Raw genomic sequence first — 20,635 nt, 5'->3', positions numbered from 1 at the left:
ACTGTTGCATATTTTTTAAAATAAACTTGAACATATGCAGCTAAAATGTCATTAACTCCCTGCTGCCAGGGTGCTTTTGAAGGCAGAAATAAGACCCCTACACCGCATTTCAAATTTCAAGATCCTCTGACCTGCTGAGAAGTTGCTACACATATCTCAAATACTGTACATTTTAGCAACTTTTTAAAACTGGGGCTTTATGTATAATTAATATTGAAATGCACAGAGGATTCCATTTAAGCCAAACCTGACAGTTCATTTTGCCCAAGAGTGAGTAATTTCAAACCAAGCATCATGCAAGGAAAATAAATTGAATTTTATATTGCTTCAGATACATTTGTTCCATCTATTGCTTCCCAAGTCAGACATTACATTTTGCGATATAAATTCACAATCAAGATTTTAAAGGGAGCTAAATATTTTAATCCAATTAGACAAGTGAACAAAACACTGAATATTACATGTAGCGAGATAAGTGGTTCTTGCCTTTAAAAGACTGCAATTCCATCACATCACAACCCCAAATGTCAACGTTGCCTTTATTTTTAACGCTTTCAAACATGAGGCAGCCAGAGGCACTGCTCTCTGCTGTCAGAGACACTGTCTAGCCCTGGGGAGCTCTGAAAATCTATTTACCATGGAAACGCGGTTCATATAACAACACAGACACCTGCCCGTGGGCCGAGAAAGTTCTTGTGACTTCTGTGATTTGAGGAAGCCTGTGAGATTCCAGACTCGGGATGCCGCCAGCTGCCGAAGGAGTCCTCTTGTGCTGGCGTGTACTGTGAGAAGGAAAGGTAGAAGAACATCCATCAAGAAGCATGATCCACCTCTTCTAATATGTGCTGCCTGGGCTTCCTTTCCCTCAGCATATGAACCAAGAGGATTGGACTAGATGACTTCTCTTTGGCTTTAACATTCTGTGACTGAAAACACAAAGTCCTAGGTCAAGATGCTACATTATAAAGAGCCAAAAAAGACCAATTTTCTGTTTATGCTCAAGGAAATATTTTCATTCCCTGGTAACTGTGTTTCTCTGCCTTCTACAGTTTTGGAATTCCTTGGGACCTAAAGCTGCATGAGCCAAATCTCAGGTCTTGAAGACATGGGACATCTGATGTCTTCCAACTTTCCCCCGTTTCAAGAAGTGTTCATTGTAGCAGAAAAGTGTAATGTAATGCTCAGATGCTCTGCTAAGGAAAGCCAAGATCAGCTGCAGAAGTCTCTGTGACCTTTCGCCATCCAGTGCTGCCCTTTGGGTACAACTGGCAGCAGAAAAACTCTAAGGATGCTCTTCCAGGTCCTCTACCTTCTCTACTCCTGGAGTCAGGGGAGAAGAAGAGCACAGTGATTCTCTGCAACCTGGGCTGAGTGAGGGAGTTACATGAAAGCACCTGGATTTTTATGCTTTTGAAATGGGGAAGGACAGGACATGTAAGGATACATTTTAGCCACAGTTTGGAGAATTATGTGGGTCTACTTTAACCATGGCCCATTGAGTTCTCTTTACCAACTACTTATAAAGTATAATTGGAATTATGAAACTTCTAAGATTAGCAGTGGGATGGAAAACAAAACAGAAGGGAAGTTCATGCTCATATTCATTTCAAGGACCACAAATGAGCAGAAGGGGGATGAAGGAAAATGTTAAAGTTCCAATATATTGTTACTGATTCTAGCATTAAAACAGACACAGGTTAGGAGAGCTAAACCCCAATGACCTGGATCCAACACTTTGCTGACTACATGAAGAGGAAGGTGATAAGCTATGGAAGTAATCAGTATTCCCCCATTGTAATCATGAGTTGACTATCCAGTCAGCCAATAAGCATTTATCAAACATTGTGTGCTAGGTCCTATGTTAAGCTCTGAAAGACAGTCCCTGCCCTCAATGAGCTCACAGTGTAATGGAGGAGACAAACTGTACAAGCAAGCTATATACAGAACAAATAGGAAATAACTACCAGGGGGGAATTAAGTTAATTGTATTAAGTTTAGCTTCAAAGGGGAGAAGAATTAAAAAGGGTTGGGAAAGGCTTCCTGTAGAAAGAAGGATTTCAGATGGGATTTGAAGGCAGCTAGGGAAGCTAAGAGGTAGAGATGAGGAGAGGAGAAAGCATTCTAGGCAAGGGGACCAGCCAGAGAAAATGTCAGGAGAGAATGTCTGGTTTGTGAACAGCAAGGAGGCCGGTATCACGGATCAAAGAATCTTGGGGGTGGGGGGTAATGGAAAGGTTGGGCAGGACATTGCTCATGAAGGGTCCCAAATATAGAAGATTCTCTATTTGATTCTGGAGATGATAGGAAGCTTCCTGAGTCAGAAGGAGGGCATGACATGGTTGGACCTATGTTTTAAGAAAATCACTTTAGCAGTTGAATGGCAGATGAACTGGAATGGGGAGAGGCTTGTGGCAGGCAGACCAATCATTAGGCTGTTGTGACAATCTAGATGGGAGGTGATGAGGACCCTGTAGCAGGGTGTTAGCAGTATCAAAAGAGAGAAGGAGGCATTTTTGAGAGATGTTGCAAAGGTGAAATCAACAGATTGAATATGGAAGGTGGGAGAGTGAGTTGAGGACATCACCCAGGTTGTGAGTCCAGGGGATTAGGAGAACGGTAATGCCCTCCACAGTATTAGGATAGTTTGGAAGGTGTGGAGGGCTTAGGGGGGAAGATGATGAATTCAGTTTTGGATATGCTGAGTTCTGGACATCCAGACAGTTTGAGCTGGCTGGAAGGTACTTAGAGATGCAAAACTGGAGGTCAGCACAAAAGTTAATGGATAGGATAGGTAGATTTGAGAATCAGCAGCACAAAGATGACAAATAAATCCATGGGAGCTGATGAGATTACCAAGTGAATTAATATAGAGGGAGAAGATAAGAGGGCCAAGCCAAGAGGCTTGTGGGTCACCTATGGTTAATGGGCATGACCTGGATAAGAACCCAGCAAAGGAGACTGAGGAGCAGTCTGATACCAAGAGAAAGTAGTATTCTAAAAACCTATAAAGAAGAGATTATCAAGGAGAAGAGAGTGATCAGCAGTTTCAGAGAGGTCATGAAGGAAGAGGAATGAGAAATATCCATTTGATTTGGCAACTAAGAGATCACTGGGAACTTTTTTTGATTTAGTATTTTATTTTTTCCATATTACATGTAAAAAGAAAAACTTATAATATTTGTTTTTAAAACCCTGCATTCAAAATTCTCTTTCTTCCTCCCTTCTATCCCTCCCCCCCCCAATTTGAGAAGCCAAGCAATTAGATATAGGTTATACATGTGTAGTCATGCAACACATATCCATAATATTGTGAAAGAAAACAGGAAAAAAACCCTCAAGTAAAGTAAAAAGTATCATTGGTAACTCTGAAGAGAACAGTTTCAGTAGAATGATAAGATCAGAAGTCATATTAGAAGGGCTGAAGAAATGAGAGAAAGCAGAGGCACTGATGGTAGATGTCCTTTTCAAGGAGTTTGGTCACAAAAGGCAGAAGAGATATAGGTAATTGTGGGTATGGAAGGATCAAGCGAGGTGTTTTTTTTTTAAATAATGGGGAAAGAGGTACATTTGTAGGCAACAGAAAAAAGAGCTAATAGGGAGTGATTGGAGCTAAGTGAGAATTGATTAAACTCTTGAGGGAAGATTGCAGTATATGTTTTATCACTTTATTTTTCTTGCTTTTTGTGACATGGCTATTGTGGAAATGTTTTGCATGACTTCATATATATATATAATGGACATTGGAGGGGTGGAGAGAGGGAGGCAGTGAATGTAGAACTGAAAATAAAAATGAAGGAATTTTTTTTAAGATATGTGAGAAGATGGAGGGAGAATCTTATTAGATGAGATGGGATGGAATAGAATCACTTATCCAAGTAGAGAAATTTGCTTTGGCAAGAATTATTTATGGTCACCTATGGACAACAGTGAAGGAAGAAATAGTGGGAGAAAGCATCTGAGAGAAATGAGATGAGAAGGAAGGGCAAAGAAACTCGCCATGAATGGCTTCCATTCTTTTTTTCTGGTAAAATATGAGATAAGGTTCTCAGATGAGAGGGATGGGGAATGGGAGTCATGGGATATTTGAGGAGGGATAGAAAATGAAAAGTTTGGAAAAGCTGCTGTAGGGAGTATGGTAGTGAGTGGATAAAAGAAAAGGATTGTCTAGCAACTGTGAGGGCCCAATTGAGGTTGTGTAGCATGAATTTTCAGTGGCCCCATTAAAAATGGTTTGTCATTTTCTTCACTTTCATTCAGCAGCACATTTGCAGGAATGAAGGTGGTGAACAATAGGAGTAATCTAAGGCTGAGGATTCGCAGAGGACAATCAGCAACATAACAGGGGAGCCAGTGGCTCAAGAGAAGGGGACAGTGTATGGTTCACAAAGAGGTCAAGATGGGAAAAAGAGAAGAGAGTAGCAAGTGCAGGGGTGAAGACCTGGAAGAGAACTGAGGGACTGAGGAACTGGAGGTCAGGATATAGTTAATGACTAGGGTTGGTTATGGGAAAGCAGGGGAATAGGTAAGAAACCAATACATTATGGTCAAATAAGATGATTTCAGAATTCTTTAACATGGACATGTGGTGTATTTTGGTGTGATGGTAAAATTAAATGTATGACTTTATTTCTGTGTGGGTGAAGTGGGATGGAGTAGATCATGCAAAGTGAGTAGGTTGAGGAACTGATTAGAGGGAGAATCATTATGTATGCTGGAGTACCCAAATTTGAGGGCAAGAATCGGGAAGGAAAGTTTTGTGAGTCAGGTGCTGAACTAGCTGAATATGGAAGGGGTTTTCTGGAGATCTGTAGACAACAGCTACTAGGATTTTGATTGGGCGAAAGATATGAACTGTATGGATCTCAAAGAAGAAGAGGCTACTGAGTGATAGAGGTAGGAAGAGACTGGGAAGTTGGTCCTGTCTCAACCAGTAAGCCAAGAGGAATGAGTTAAAGTGCAACCAGTACTTGAAAGGGTGGCCAGGGAGGCTGCATCATCAGCAGGAAGGCAGGTCTTGGTGATCACCAGGAGATGGTAAAGAGTAGAAGAGGGAAGATTTAAGATGAAGACATGCTTGTTCAATATGAACCAGGAATTCCAGAGGGCACAGTGGAAAGGGGACTTTGGGGTGGGACATGAATAAAGAATCTGACTCTTAAAGATGGAGAATGGGGTTTAGATGAGAACCAACAGGCATTCAGAATCACTGGGACGTGTAGATTACGCCCAGGTATGTGTATATTCATATTCTTTTCCCAGGAAAGGCTGGCGATAAGGCAGGGGACAGAGACATGCAGTACAAAATGGAAGGCACATGGTAAAATGGAAAGCCTCTCCTCTCCTTTTCCTTCTGAAGTCAGGAGAACAGGAGACAACACAGCAGGTGATGGAAGTTGTGCAGCAGGATGTGAATATTTTGCTCCCCTGTGACTTTCCTCTTGTTTTCCCTCAGGTGATGTTTCAGCAGGAGAAGGAAGGTCCTTCCTGACCTCTCCTCTTTGTACCAGAAGCTGGATATCAGGAAAGCACAATTGGCAGAGATGGTGGGATGCTCAGTCTGTTTTGAGGGTGAATTTACTACCATTGCAGCATTAGGAGAATAGAGATCGACTACTATGGCAACCTTACTCTAAAAGGTGGTCGCAACCTGCCAAGAGCATAGAGAAAAGGGTTTATTTTATTTGGGGTTTTTTGTTCTTAGCATTTTCAGTAACAGTACTTTAAAGGAAAAAGGAAAAGTTTCCAGATATGCCTAATACCTACCCTCCAAACTCCATCCACCTTTCTCTCTAATAGGAAGACCAAGAATTAGTTTGTGATAATTGCAATAGTGCAATAAACAGAACTAGGTATCTGTAAATAAGTATCTTAAGCATAATTCTCCAACATGATGATAGCTTACATAAGAACCTTTTTTTAAAAATCTGATCCCCACAGCATCCTCTTGTGATATTCTTATTAGTCCCATTTTATAGATGAGGAAAATTCTATTTGCCTAGGGCCACAGAGATAGTGAATCCATAACTACTGAATCCAGGTCTAGTAGATCCCAAGTCCAAAAAGCTGCTGGTTTTTGTCAACCAGAGTTTTTTGGATCCATGGAGTAAGGTGAGATCCATTAACATTGCTATCTCTTCAAAAGACCCACCATGCATAGGAGAACAGGGATCATTACTCTGTCCTTCAGAATGGATGAATCTTTAAATATGGAAATAAGTACCATTACCATGCAAATCAGATCATACCAAATAAAACTGGATCCACATTAAAAAGAAAGTAGAAAATTGCCAAAGAAGTGATGGCCCCTCCCTGTCCTCACCAGAATGACTTGGGTGAACTTAATTTCATTTGTTCCTGCTGAGAACCTTACATCTGTGGGGCTTTAGTCTGGTTCTGCCTACAAAGAAGGTCATCAGTTACAGTGGAGTAGTCTGAATGCTGGCAGGGAATGGGACAGATTATGATAAATTACTAGAGCCCTTTTGGAGGCAGGTAATAGGAAGACACTTTGGAGAATGTTTATTTCTTTTTACTTTAGTCCTTTTCATTCTTTTTACTTAAAACAAAACAAAAACCGTGCTATTTGATATGCTATGCCTTGTATTAGATACCACTGTTTCCTGGTGAAACATCTTCCTTATTTTCTGTTTGTAGCTTAAGGACTGTCATAGTGGAAATTCACTGAGGTCTTGTTTTCCTGGTCCAACAATTACCTCACTGTCAACCAACCTTGTCAATTTACCAGGAAAAAAATACATAGTCCAAGACTAAACCAAGGCATCACTTCACTTAAAGCTTTCATGCCAGGGAGCTCCATGGAAAGAAAGACAGAGGGTGTGAGGTGTGTATGTATAATGTTACAACCAACCTCACTTCAGCCCATGTAATTTGTGTTTGCCATAAGTAAGGAAGAAAACTTAATTTCTGCACTTTGAGGTGTGGTAAAATATTTATGGATTGAGTGGGGCAGCTTAAGTACAAGTAAATTACTCAGATCCTACCACGCACTCCACATACAACAGAACCAAGAAATGGCTGTAGGGATGCAGATAGGGCTTTGCTAAGTCACACAGACCTTTTCTTTGCTGGGAAGAAAAGAGAAAACCAAGAAACTACACTAAGTGAAGGAATCCTCTTCTGGCTTTCATTAATGGGGACATCTTTTCTCTTTTCTTTCTTTTGCTTTCCTTTTTGCTCCAAAAAGATATTTAATGGGCTTAACATCAGATTACTATAGAGGTATTTTTTAAAAACTCATTAGTATCAAGCATACTAATCTGGTCTAACTTGAGCTACCAAGCACACAAACCATTAGAGGAATCATTAGGTCAAGAGTATACAACTCTATCAATGATGACTTCTCCTGAACAACAACAATAAAAATAAAGTTCTGGACAATAATTTTAGAAATATAAGAAACATAATTATTCTTGGAAAGAACATTGCACTAGTTTCTATCTCCTGGGCCTAGCTGAGCTTACCTGGATGTGCATGCTTGTGAATTTTCCTAACAGAGAAAGATGAAGAAAATGCTGCATGGCCAGGCCTTTGCTTGCTTCTAGGCTCAGCTTTAGGTCAGAGCAGGTCCAAGGCATCAAGTGTGGCTAGGAGGCATGGAGGCCCAGAGCCCAGTCAGAGGCAGTCACTCTTGTCCACCATGAGAAGAGAATAGAGACAAACATATCTTTTCCTTTAGTCATCTAGCAGATGGATGTGACTGTGGCCCATGTTCACACATCCTTCAACTGAAAGTGATCTTTTTTTCCCTTATATTTCTCACAGCATGTTGCCTGGACCTCTCCTTTGCTCTTATCTCATTCTCTTATATCTCAGTTACTTGTCTACATATCCTTTCTTCTATAAGATTTTAAGCTCCTTGAGAGCAGAATCAATTATTATTTTCCCTGCCTCTGTATCCCCATTACCTAGAAGAGTTCCTCTCATTTAATACGTCCCTAATGCATTGTCTTAAAACTTCAGCACATAAAATAACAATAAATAACACAATAAATATGTGCTTAGGCTGTAGAATTTGTCTTTTTCCCACAAAGGAAAATCAGCAGCTCATTTTTTTAAAAAAAAAAAGCACTTAGGGATATCTCTAGTAAGTTGGTTGTTATAATCTTTGGTTCACAAACATCAAGATTTAAATTCTGAATCTTTAACTGCTCATTTTTGTAAACTCCCAAAAAGTGAGCATTGCTTAATAAATAAAATGGCATTGGTTCTACATCTGTGATGTTGCCTGGGGTGTTGACTTGATCCAGTATATAAAATCCTGCTCATGCAGGGAGATGCAGCCTGTCTTTCACTGCAAATGATTTATTCCCAATTTAATTGTGGAGCACCGCCAATCCCACCCAGCTGCATTGCAATGCTAATTTAGCACCGACTTCTTACCTTTTTCCCTTGCATTACATTCTTTTTAGGAAACACTATTAAGGATTTTGAGGGTTGGGACTGTTTTATTTATCTCGTTTCCCCCAAGGTGTTTTTCACCTAATAAATGTTCAGTGAATGTTTTTTGAATGAATTGATGAACAGGTTTAGTATAGTATTTGTCAGTAGTCTTCTATACTCCTAACTCTAGGACACTGCACATTTGGGAGTATTTTACATGTATTCAGAAAGTTATCCATACTAGCAAAGAAAGTCAAACAAACATTAAACCCTTTCAATGGAACTTTCAAGCTTGTTTTCAGTGGGATTAAAAAAAATCTTTTGAAATGGGTCTTACTAATTCAAGCCTATATAAGGGAATTGCCTAGTACTGTTTGATGGAAAAGGTACAACATGCACAAAACCCTCCCTTCCAGAACACAGGAAAGGTTTCTATGTGAATTACTTTTATCAGAGTCAATGCAAATGGCCAGGGACCCAGCTTGAAAGTTCCAGGAGGCTCTATCACTCAGCCAGTGGTAGCTGTACACGCCCCACGTCCTATTTTTCTCCAGTTAACTGCCTTCTGTACTGCCTGAACAGTTTTCAGTAAACAGGGTCTCACACAAACCAACCAGTCTTCATTCCTGGAAAGCGGAAGCAGCCGAGGTCCGGCCTGTCTCAGTGCCAGACCATGCTGATTTATTTGGTGCACAAACACTTCCAGAACCCAAGTTGTTGTTGTTGTTGTTGTTGTTGTTTTCAGGTTTGGAGCATTAAAAGGAGTTTAGTTTGTACTTAGATGGAGTGAAGTCTTTGATCTGTAGATAGAGCCAAGGTCAAAAGGAAGTACAAATCTTTCAGATAGCATTTGTTTATGTATAATTTCCACACTTTTAGCCTCTGAAACTTACTTTCTGATAATTTAGCCACAGGAAGAGGTGATTACACCAGGAAGTTAGTCACAAGGCAATTAACGGAACATGAGCCATTTAAACTAACTTTGGTTATTATTGTTTGTCTTCCAGTTGCTTAGTGCGCCACAATCTAATTGCAGACCTGGATGAAACACAGAAATAAAGCGTTTGCAAAGAGATGTTTACATTCATCTGTTTTGTGTCTTATTACGCCATAATGCATCATGAAACTATCAGTGCAGTGCCTCTTGCCTGGCTCCGGTGGAACTGAGGTCATGTCAGCTTCCTAGAGTACTTCCTACCATGTGGATGGGTGGGAGTGAAGGCTTGACATTGTGCTCTCTGTGTGCCTATCAGCTTTGAGCTTTGTTTTGAAGTAACGTAAATACTTTTGTAATCACTTGTTTACTTTTGTTTGGTGTGTGAAATTCAATAAAATTGATCATTTTTTTTAGCCTCTAGTTTTTTTTTTTTTTGGAAGGGGGAAGGTAGGGCAATTGGGGTTAAGTGACTTGCCCAAGGTCAACACTACTAGTTTTGTGTGTGTGTGTGTGTGTGTGTATGTTAAGTGTCTGAGGCTGGATTTGAGCTCAGGTCCTCCTGATTCCAGAGCCAGTGCTCTATTCACTGTGCCACCTAGCTGCCCCTGCAATGCTTTTTTTTTTTTTTTTGGCCTTTTGGAGGGCAATTGGGGTTAAGTAACTTGCCCAAGGTTACACAGGTAGTTTGTGTGTGTGTGTGTCTGTGTTAAGTGTCTGAGGTCATATCCGAACTCAGGCCCTCCTGAATCCAGGGCCAGCGCTTTACTCACTGCACCACCTAGCCGCCCCTAACCTCTAGTTCTAATGTTACCTTTTTACTTTATGGTGATTAAGAGATACCAACAAAAGCACATTTCAATAAAGTGATATTGTAACAAAAAATAGATCCACTTCCCATAGCACCCCACCTCATTCTTTTTCCTTCTTTGTGGTATAGCCTAGGTTTTTACACTTGGAACCTTGAAAGACTCTGAATACAGTAATAATTCTGTTGATTAGTGCACTATTGTGAGACCTCAGAGAGAAATTTGCACAAAAGGTCTCAGTGATAGGATATGAGATGAGAAGACTGTTTAGAAGACTTCACAGAATTAAGTGCTAAAAGGACCTAGCCCAACCACCCATTTTACACATGTGGCAATTTAGACCAAAGAGATTAAGTGACTCAGTTCAACATTAGGTATTAAGTAACAGAAATGTATGCGACTGGAGACTCAATACTCCATGTTTTAAAATGAAAAAAGTGTCAGATTGTGGTATTTGAACATTTTACAGGAATACAGATTTAGATCTAAAAAGCCCTTGCAGGTTACTAGTCCAAATCTTCTCATTTTACAGATAAGGAACTAAAGCCCAGTAATGGGAAATGACTTACCTGAGGTGATAAAGGCAGGTAAATGGTAGAGCCAGGATTTAAACATGGGTCCTCTGTATCAAAATCCAGCACTTTTTCTTCTTTGGAGATGGCACTTCTTAAGACACCAGAATCCAGAGCTGAAGTTAAAACTATCATTCATTCACTTTGAGACTGTTCTGATGCCTCCAATCCTTGGTCAGTAATGTTTTTATTTAAACTTTGGTCATAATGCAGTAAAGCTATGCTTATTCAAAAGTAAGTCCAGGTCAGGTTTATAGGCAGTGACTTGAGCATGTGTCCAGAGAATATTTGATTCTGTGTGTCTATAATGTCAAAGCTTAGAACAGTGGTTGTTCTATTCAGGTTCAGAAAAATTTCAGGCTCCATCCTGAGGAACCCCTTTGAGACTGATAGTCCTGTGGAATTGTTCAATTGTCCCTAATTTTGCTCTAACAACAGTTTAAAAATAAGTCACTTTAAATATCTTCTTTTAATGGAATCTTTTAGGACATTTTTATTTTGGTCTGCTGAAACTATCAACTCCAGAGGTTCCAAGAAAGCAGATGTGAGAATGTCTTTGGATCTGATTTGATAATATGCAATCCTTAAGTACTCTTGAATGTAACTGGTCCCAAAGGCTATGCTTTTATGTGGCCCAGTCACAGGAACTATGCCAGTTTACACGGTTCAGCATATGAGATAGAACTAGAAACATCCAAGTGGAAGATTATAGATTCCCTAGAGTCCCCTTCCAGAAGGATTCTACATGTGAATTGGAATGTACTCCTGCTGACCTACATACAAATCTGTCATGTACTATGAAAGCCTTGAAATATCCAATAAAGAGCAGAAACTAGGAACCCTTACAAAGATACAAAGCTGACATGATATACTACTAAGGAATTTTGAGACTAAAATTTTTGAAATCATGAAACTGGATGGGTTCCTGAATGAGAACACCTTTGCCCCTCAGTCCCTAGACAGAGCATGGTTATCACTATAGAAAGAATAGTGTCCCTTCTAGAGTTGTTTATCTTTTCTGTGCCCAACCCACACTAAAACGCAAAGTAAAAGAATGCACTTGCTTCAATGAAGTAAAATGACCCTTTGTTGTTTGTTTTAATTTACATGTGGATTTCTGTCTTCCCATCACATTTCTATTACAGAGAAGCCTAATCTTCAGTGGTCAATACTATAACTGTAAAAAATGTTCTTTTGAAGAAAAATATTCACCTTTACCTTTCAGAAATGAGAGGACCACAGCCAACAATAATAAACAAAGAAGTAGCAGATTGACATAGTGCTTTATTTAAGCTGTCTGTACGAAGGAAAATAATGTGCATCCCTATCATATACGTGTAAAAATACTAAGGATGTACAGTGTACAAAAACAGTTTCTTGTAGTTATTTCACATCCTTGTAGGTCATATACTTAAGGAAATAAACAGTTTAAGTATGACCAACAGTAAGAGTAATACAGTTCCTTGGGTTCATAGTCACGTCTGCTTAAAATCCTTAACCAGATGACTAGATCTTGCACGGATCTAATGAAAGAACTAGCAAGGTCAAGAAATGTCACAAACTCTAAAGCTACAGGGAGGTAATTCAATTACCAATTTAGAGGTGTCATTTATGGTTGTTTATTTATTTATTTAAATAAATACTTTACAGTTCATGCTTGCCTGTAATGCACTACCAGGAGCAAGATAAGGAAATTCTACTGTAGACAGTACAAACAGTAGCAGCAAAGTGTGTACATTGAGGTGTAATAGATAGACCCTGCAGTTAGTAAGGAAGGACCTTACTTGTGTACTCTAGGAGAAGCACAATGGCCCCTGCAAGAAGAGTCAGCTTTAAGAAGCTAGAAATCAGGGGTGGGAAATGGAAAACAATACTGGAATAATGTTCTTTAAGCAACAGGAATGTGTTGGAAGATGCAGTTAGTGTAGAACGCAAAGCTGTGTGCAAATCTGCCTCCAGTCCAAACAGAAAGAGCCAATTTCCTCCAAGATGGCTGTGGCACAAGAGGGCACACTTAGTGACAGTCAGTACAAGCTGGAGTCAACCACATCTGAAATATCCAATGACTGACTGAAGGTTTCCAGGTCACAAGGCCTTTTCACCTGCCAAAATTCTAAAACTACGGCTAAGAGCAAATACAAGTTCCCCCAACCTCTTTTGTCAACGTTGCGATTTTGTTTTTATTTTCATCCCTTTCCCAGCTGAGTGAAGATCTGGGGCACAGAATCAGAGACCCCCAAACTCTGAACTGAGTGATATTCTGTTTGTCCTGAATAAGTTACCAGTTTTCTTGAAAGCAATGTGGGAGACAGTTTTTCAAATTCAGCCTGAAATAGCTTTCCAATATTTCACCAAACTCAAATGCAAACTTTACTGTGCTATTACAAAAGCAGAGTGGCTAAGCACAGGGAGAGAACCACAGGCCATTTGCTGGAGACTAAGAATGAGCCAGCTGGGAGAAGCTGATGGCCTGGGGCTCAGTCAGAGCCAGTCATTAATCTTTAGGAAGTGTCCAGTGCCAAGGTCACAAAGAACACTTATAAAAACAAAAAAAAATAAAAACTAAAAACTAGTGGATGTGCCTTGCATATGGGTGATAGGCTTTCTGTTGGTCCACAGAGGGCATTTCAAAGGAGCAAATGCTCAGAATGGTCAGTTAGCCAGTCCCCAGCTCTCATGTCCTTGACTCATCTGATACTTTCTTATGTAATGAGTGCAAAACAATTTACAGGATGTGCTCACTATTCCTACTTTCTTTTCCAAAGATGAAAACTCAATATATTACCAAGTAAAAAGATGAAATCCTTAAGTATAAGCAAAAGTGAGATATCCCTTGCTTTAATTTCCCACGTAATATTAAATATGAACTTCACTCAGAAATATGAAAAATTAGAATAAAGTCTATGTCTGAATGTGTCTTAGCTGCCTTAATAAAATGCCCTTTATCCCCCTTGTCAGCCCCAGTGTAGCCACTGCCAGCAGTGGTCTAACATTAAATCCATACTTTCAGCATCAAGCAGCTAAGACATCTGCATATGAATATTATTTTTCCTATCTAAAAGTCACTTGCTCTTTCATACAACACAATCATAATACTACATAATGCTGCCATTTGTCACTGTGGGAGCTGCTAAGATAGTGAAATCAGAATACTTCAATGGTAATCCTATGGAGCAAGGATTTCCTTCTACTAGTAGTAAGAGCAGCCTTCTGGCCCTGTAGGCCTTGCAGGCTGCTATGGAAAACTTCAGCTCCTAGCACCAGAGGGTTTAAATCTGAAGATCATTAATAAAGGAGAAAGATGAGGTTTGCATACATGCCCCATTCAGTAAGAAATGTTGGGGTTTGGGGACATGAGTATATACATAAAAAGAAAACTTGGAGGTGTTCTTTTTTTCCCTGATGACAATTCAGTGATTAATGTACCATGATCTGCCCAGACATGCTGGGTTTTCTTACCCTTTCTTTCCTACTTGGTACTTGCTAGCGGTGGTTTCTTCAATCAGTCCTCTTCATGTTCAGTGGGCCAAGTAAAGTGCTTTTCTCATCCTCATTCTGGTGTCAAACCACTTGAAAGCATTTCTGTTACCCCCAAGAGACCAATATTTCTATTCTGCTGCCTGGCTTTTCATAATACATTAATTTTCAAAGGAGCAAAAACATTCGTTTGTTTTGTTAACTCCCTGGTACTGGTAGTTGGGCTCTCTCCATGTACAGCACCAAGGGGGTTAAATGACAGTATCTCTTCCCCTGAAGCCAATTTCTATGCAGCGTATACAATTTCAGAGCCTTGTCAAAATGTCCACATAGGAGAAAAAAGTGCATGATTCTCATCAGCTTGTACATTCCTTTGCATGTAGGACAAACTAAACTGCTGTAAGCCTAGTCTATGTAAGCTGTAGCTGTATCTGCTAGGAGGACACACACAATCTTCATCACTAGAAAATAAATACTACTGCAATATAAACAAAACCAACCCCAAAGGACATTCAAAGATCTTAACATTTGTGAAAAGATAATTCACATAAAACAAAGTAAAAGTAAAAACATGGAAGGCAAACACCTGTTTCTCTTGGTGCACAAGTTTTGGTGAAAAGCAGGATCCCTATGCCTGTCTACATTCTTTAGCCATCAGGAGTGATGTACATCAAGAAGGAAAAAAAAATTTAAATGCCAAGCACATGGAAAAATGCTCTCTGGTGCAAATCATTTCATTAGACCCTTCAAGCGACTTGAACAATGCTGAGTTTTTGCCGCCTTCATTTCCTGGATGTGTGGCGCTCACTTGTCCATGATTGCACATGAAATCTGGAAGTCTAAGTGTGACACTGGGCAACTCGAGCCCCTCTACTTCTTCGGTAGTAGCCAACAGGAATTTATATAAACATATATGCGTATATGTGTGTATACACATATATGCGCATATATGTGTATATATATATATCAACAGTTAAGTCCTTTGCTCAAATGCTTTCCAAATGAATTCCAGCCAGATGTTAATGACATATACCTGCTTCAAGTACTTATATGCCCTAACCGAAGCTTTGCATAAGCACATCACCACCCTCTCCAAATTGCTTATTTGGACCAGCACAAACAGATGCAAGAAAACATTAGGAACTAAGTCTTCTTAGTCTAATTAATATTCTGATTCACCTTCTAGAAAGTTAAGAAATGCATCTATAACCAATTTATCTCTTTTTAACCTCTGAGGTGAGGGAAAAACAAAAGATGACAATTGGTGCACAAACGTACAACGGAGGACTCATGACTTCCAAAGATTGTAAAATTACTTCTTAAAGTTGCTATAATAGTGAGACGGTAGCAGCAATAGCATGAGACCTTAGACTGAGATAAAATTTCATGCAAAAACAAAAAGGCAAGTGTGTTTGTGTCTCTTTGTGTGTGTGCGTGCCTGTGAGAATGTTTGTAAGAGAGGGATGGAGGGGGACGCAGGGGGGTAGGGATGAAGAGAAAAGGGGGCAGAGGGATGAAGGATCTTGTTCAATTTGGGACGACGTCTGAAAGTGCTCCTGCTATCTTAGCGAATAGCTAGTACTGGTGGTGATGCCCAGGAATCATTTTTGATAATAAACCTAGGATGACAGTGATGCAGCAGAACTCAAGAGGATTATTCTCGTCCACTTGCAGAGTAGGAAAACTGTGGGAAATGTGGCCGTCTCTCATTGTCCATGCAGTCCATACCATCCTCGTCATCTGTGGGGATGAAACAACACTTTGAACTTCACATTAATTTTTCAATAAAACTCACTATACCTCAAGGATTGTATTTTTCCAGATTCCCATAAAAGTTTCAACCAACATGGCTTACATACACTTGTGCTCATTATTAAATTATAACTGTATTTATTTTAAGGATTACCTAATCTCACAAACTTGGATCCTTTAACCAAATAACATCTTAATATGACATTCTACATAACACACAGTAAAGATGAAAGATCAAATATCATTCATGAGGTAAGGATAGATACTAAGTAAACTGCAGCAGGAAGGGAAAATTGTATTTATCAATTTATCTGCAAAATGACTAAAAGGTAGTGTTTCCATTTAAAATGTCCTTTCTTTATATTCAGTATTTCTGTTGTTTCTATTAATAACTTTATTGATTAATAACTATTATAGTTAATTATTATTATTATTTTAAAAAATATTCCTGGAATGCTATTTCACTACCTTCCTACCTAACTGTATGGTGATTCATGCCTCTTACTAACAAAAACGTTTATAGATCTAACTTAAATCACATTTCATCTTATTCTTTCTATTGTATAAATGGCAGAATTAGCCATAATTGTCTATTTAATAGCCTTTCATATACTTATCCTTTTAATCAAGTGAAATGATCCCACTTCTTTGAATATAAGGGATTTTTCATTCCTCCACCCTCTCCTGTCCTGGCTATTTTATTGCCTTTCTAACAAATATCAGGAAAAACAGAATAAAACTCACATTTTAGGTCATTATGGTACTTAGTTATAATATTCTTGAACCATGTTCTACAAGCATGACATTTAATAGCTTTGTTATACAAAAAAGAATGCTTTGTATTCACTTAGGACATAGGATATAAAAACATCTGTTTTTATAGTCTCAATTTTTCTCTTTCTTTTTTATTCTCAATCCAGAAGATCCTAAGAGCTATGACACTATGTGCAGCTGGGTGTCTACAATGCACCCCAAAGAATAGCTATCAAGTTGTAGTCAAGAAATTAACAAACAAATGCAGGATACCTATTGATGCCCATCTCTTCCTACCGTGCAGGAGCATTTACTCATTCTTTCTGTCCCTCTGTGTCTCAGTTTCTCTCTTAGAGGGAATGAGTTTCTCATCAGAGAAGCTCTGCACAAGCTTGGACTGACTCTCTATCATGGGTATAATCTAACAGTAAATGTCAAGGCCAAGGAGGGAAGATAATGAAACATTCATAACTGAGCTCAGGAAACAATACATCATAGGTCAGATAGATACAGTGTTGGCAGTAATGGTGGTAGGTGAGAACTCATGAAGAATGAGAATCTATTCCTGACCAGTCTGGGATACCAGGTCCTTGTAAGCATGTAGTAAGCCTGAGAGGCTATTACACCACGACTTTGCTAGAGAATACTGCAAGGTTTGGCTACATTTCTTAGCACAACCTAGGTAGGTCTCAATTTCCCTGTACCTAATGGCTATGTCATTAGCATCTATCTGCTTTCTGGAAATAATCCACCTTTTTTAATCAGCATTTTTTGTGGCTTATTTTAGTTGGAGAACCCTTACTTTCTTATCAGATGGTTCATTACCAAGAAAACTATATAGCTTAAACATATCTTTTTAGTTGCTGGATTTCACAGAACTCTCCTTGCTTTTCTCAAAGAGGTAGAGAGTAATATTTGTTGAGACACACTGTATAAAATTCCTCATTCTACAAAGACACAGAGGCTGACATCCCCATGTTCCCTTTATGATATGTGCCAATCATTTTGTTTTTTAAAAGTTTTCCAACGTGAACAGTTTTTGCTGAAAAATTTCAAGCACATACAACATGTAGAAAGCCTGGTGCAGTTTGAACTCTTGCAGTCAAAAAGAAGCACAAACAAGACATCATCTCACTAGGGCTCCAAAGCAATCAACCTTAGGCCAACCATGGACAATTACTCTAATGAGGGGACAGGGGGGTGTCCTGGGTTTAGTGTGTAAGATTTATTATAGCTTCTTTGGCTGCTATTTCTAAACAAAATTAAAATTACTGCCAATAGGGCTCTACTTTACTAATGAGATCAGAGAAAATAACTATTCTGTCATCATATAAATATCTTTGTGATTAAGGAAATACACATGCTATATAATCTATAGCATCTTCACCCACTGGGACACCAGGCTTCCTGCTGATGTCACATGGCTGTGATTCCTTAGGACTTTATCCCTATGCTCAACTTCCATTGAGCACCGCTGCAGTGAGTGATAATGCAAGAACAAAAAATCAGAGGAACCCATGGAGCCCTCAAGGGGAGCTGTAGGTAGGAAAAGGTCCTTCTGCCCTATTGCACTAATGTTGAACTGGAGACTATATGGAATTCAAAATGACAACTGTAGCTTTATCTCCAAGTCTGGAATGTTACAATGGTATATGTGGCATCATGAAGAGCTATGTATGTTTGTTCTTAAAATTCAGAGGGATTCAGTTGTGTGGGCTTGGTAGATAAAGAAAAATAGATAAAGATAATGACAATGATGACCTTTAGGGAAAATACCTGAATTAGAGAATGTAAAAACATTAACTGCTCCCCTTTAGTCTCTGGACACATGTAAAATCTCTGATTTTCTTGATGAATTTAGCAAACTGAATTATATGACAATAAAAGCCACTAGATCTCAAAGAAATCCCCTCTCTGTATAGTAAAAGTGGCAGGCCATCAATGGCTCCAACAACATAAGACTATGCCTTCCAAAATCTGTTCAATTAATTAACACCAGTAAGGACAATCTGGCGTGCTGTTGCAGCTGTTTGTCGTAGCTGGAACATTTCTGCCTCTCTAACTGCTGGCTAGTCTGTACTAAAAAATAACTACATTCTGCTTTTTCAGGGTGAGGCAGTGAGTGGGAAGACAATCGCTAGCTAGTGAAACTGTTGTGGACTTTTATGAACAAAGCTTCTGTCCTTGTCTCTGCACAGTCAGAAGAATTGCCCTGGCTTTCTAACCAGTTCAGTTCTTTAAAACTGCATGAAGTAAAGATTATGTTAAATGTAATCACAGTTCAATGTTTTTCTGAATCTCCTTGAGTTGTCCTTTGAGAGAGCCTAAGATAGAGCCAATGATTAGAGATAAAACATCATTTAGTGCACATGCCCATCGACCATAGCACATGCACGGAAGGCAATGGAAAGGCAATTCACAATGTAGGGGCTGCAGTTAACTAGCAATGAGTCTATTACCTTACAACAGAGAACCAAGAAATAATCAGACAGCTGATGCCAAGACCAGCACTGATATCTGAGCCAAATGGCCAGCAGGAGCACTGCCTGGGCAGAACTCAACATCTCCTTCTTTGCTGAACAAAGGACACAACTGGAAAGGCAATCTTCCTTAACTCAAACTGATACGACACTTTGCTGAACCTAATCAATTTGATCTCCTCCATGGATCTCCTTTGGCAGGAAAATCACCCTATCAAGTCAATTGCCCGTTGAAGTTTGTCAGTTAGATGACATGGGGCCAATTCCCATCTAAGGTGTTTTTGTGTGGTCTCTTTGGACCGCTTCTGAGTTTCATGTGACAATGATGCTACATCATAAATCTGGTGCATGTCGTGATACCCATATCTGGCCAGGGTCAGCGCGACAGGCTTACAGTTTTGGGTAGATGCTGAGAGTTCTATCTAGGAATTATAATATGGGGGCTTCATATATCTCTCAATTCTAACCTATAACCTGTCTCTCTGAGATCCTAACCAACATTCTTTTTTTTTTTTTAAAGCAATCGGGGTTAAGTAACTTGCTCAAGGTTACACGGCCAGTTATTTCTGGGTGTGGTGCTGAGCATCTGAGCCCAGATTTGATCCAGGTCATCCCGACACTGAAGCCTGTGCTCTTACTCGCTAAGCCACCTAGCCGCCCCTAAGTAATTGGGGTTAAGCAACTTGCTCAAGGTTACACAGCCAGGTGTTTCCGGGTGGGTGCTAAGTGTCTGAGTCCGGGATTCGATCTCCAGGTTTCTCAACACTGGAGCCGGTGCTCTTACTTGCTGTGCTACCTGGCTGCCCCATAACCAACATTCTTTAAATATTCTAAAATATCTAAGCTTATAATTTATGTTAGTAATCAAGACTTCTGAAACACAAATGTATAAAATTCAAATTGTGTTCTAGAGATGACTGAAAAATGCCTTCTTATATCAAAGCACTGAATCTGAAGTTAGAGGAATTGAGAGAGAATTTTGGCTCTCCTATTTAATACCAGTATAAACATGGCAAATAACCTCTTCGGTACTTAGTTTCATCATCTCTAAAATGAGCAGAAATTGGAAAATCTCTTAGGTTCCTTCCAACTCTAAACCCTATGGCACCTAGATAGCGTAGTGGGTGAGAGTATGGGACTTGGAGTCAGGAAGACCTGGCTTCAAATTCTGTCTCCGACATTGTGTGACCCTGACTAAATCCCTTAACCACTCAGCCTCAGTTTCCTCATCAATAAAATGGAAATAATAGAAGTACCTACATCCCAGAGCTACTGTGAAAATAACAAATGTACAGCACATTGAAAACCTTTAAGTACTGTGTAAATGCTACCTGTTATTACTGTTCTTATGACTGGAGAACTGCAGCAGCTTAGGTCATAACAAGCAGGGCTGTGGGACTCCTACATGGGTCTGAACTGCCCTGGGTACTATCAACCCCCATGCCCAACTCTCCAGTG

General features: G+C 39.5%; 2 protein-coding genes across 5 annotated transcripts in view; one reads left to right on the top strand and one right to left on the bottom strand.

Annotated features, from left to right (window-relative positions):
• SDCCAG8 (SHH signaling and ciliogenesis regulator SDCCAG8) overlaps positions 1-20,635 on the top strand; it is a 270,183-nt gene that overhangs the window by 248,309 nt on the left and 1,239 nt on the right. Inside the window, exon 15 of one of the 4 annotated variants that reach the window (XM_069064464.1) lies at positions 9,408-9,750. The exons of 1 other annotated variant lie outside the window; for it this stretch is intronic. In XM_069064464.1, coding sequence (XP_068920565.1) covers positions 9,408-9,446 — 39 coding nt within the window. In that variant the 3' untranslated portion in view covers positions 9,447-9,750. 2 more of the 4 variants (XM_069064463.1, XM_069064465.1) reach the window with 2 other exon arrangements.
• AKT3 (AKT serine/threonine kinase 3) overlaps positions 11,980-20,635 on the bottom strand; it is a 170,228-nt gene continuing 161,572 nt past the window's right edge. The window contains exon 11 of the mRNA XM_069064467.1: positions 11,980-15,932. Within this exon, the coding sequence (XP_068920568.1) occupies positions 15,847-15,932 (86 nt within the window). The 3' untranslated portion in view covers positions 11,980-15,846. The remainder of the gene's footprint in view (positions 15,933-20,635) is intronic.

The sequence above is a fragment of the Petaurus breviceps genome, unplaced genomic scaffold, assembly GCF_028583685.1.
Source record: "Petaurus breviceps papuanus isolate PSGF00001 unplaced genomic scaffold, PetGlider_PUasm1.0 90633, whole genome shotgun sequence".
NCBI lineage: Eukaryota > Metazoa > Chordata > Mammalia > Diprotodontia > Petauridae > Petaurus > Petaurus breviceps.
Note: the sequence above shows the minus strand (reverse complement) of the source record. Positions and strands in the feature narration are given on the sequence as shown.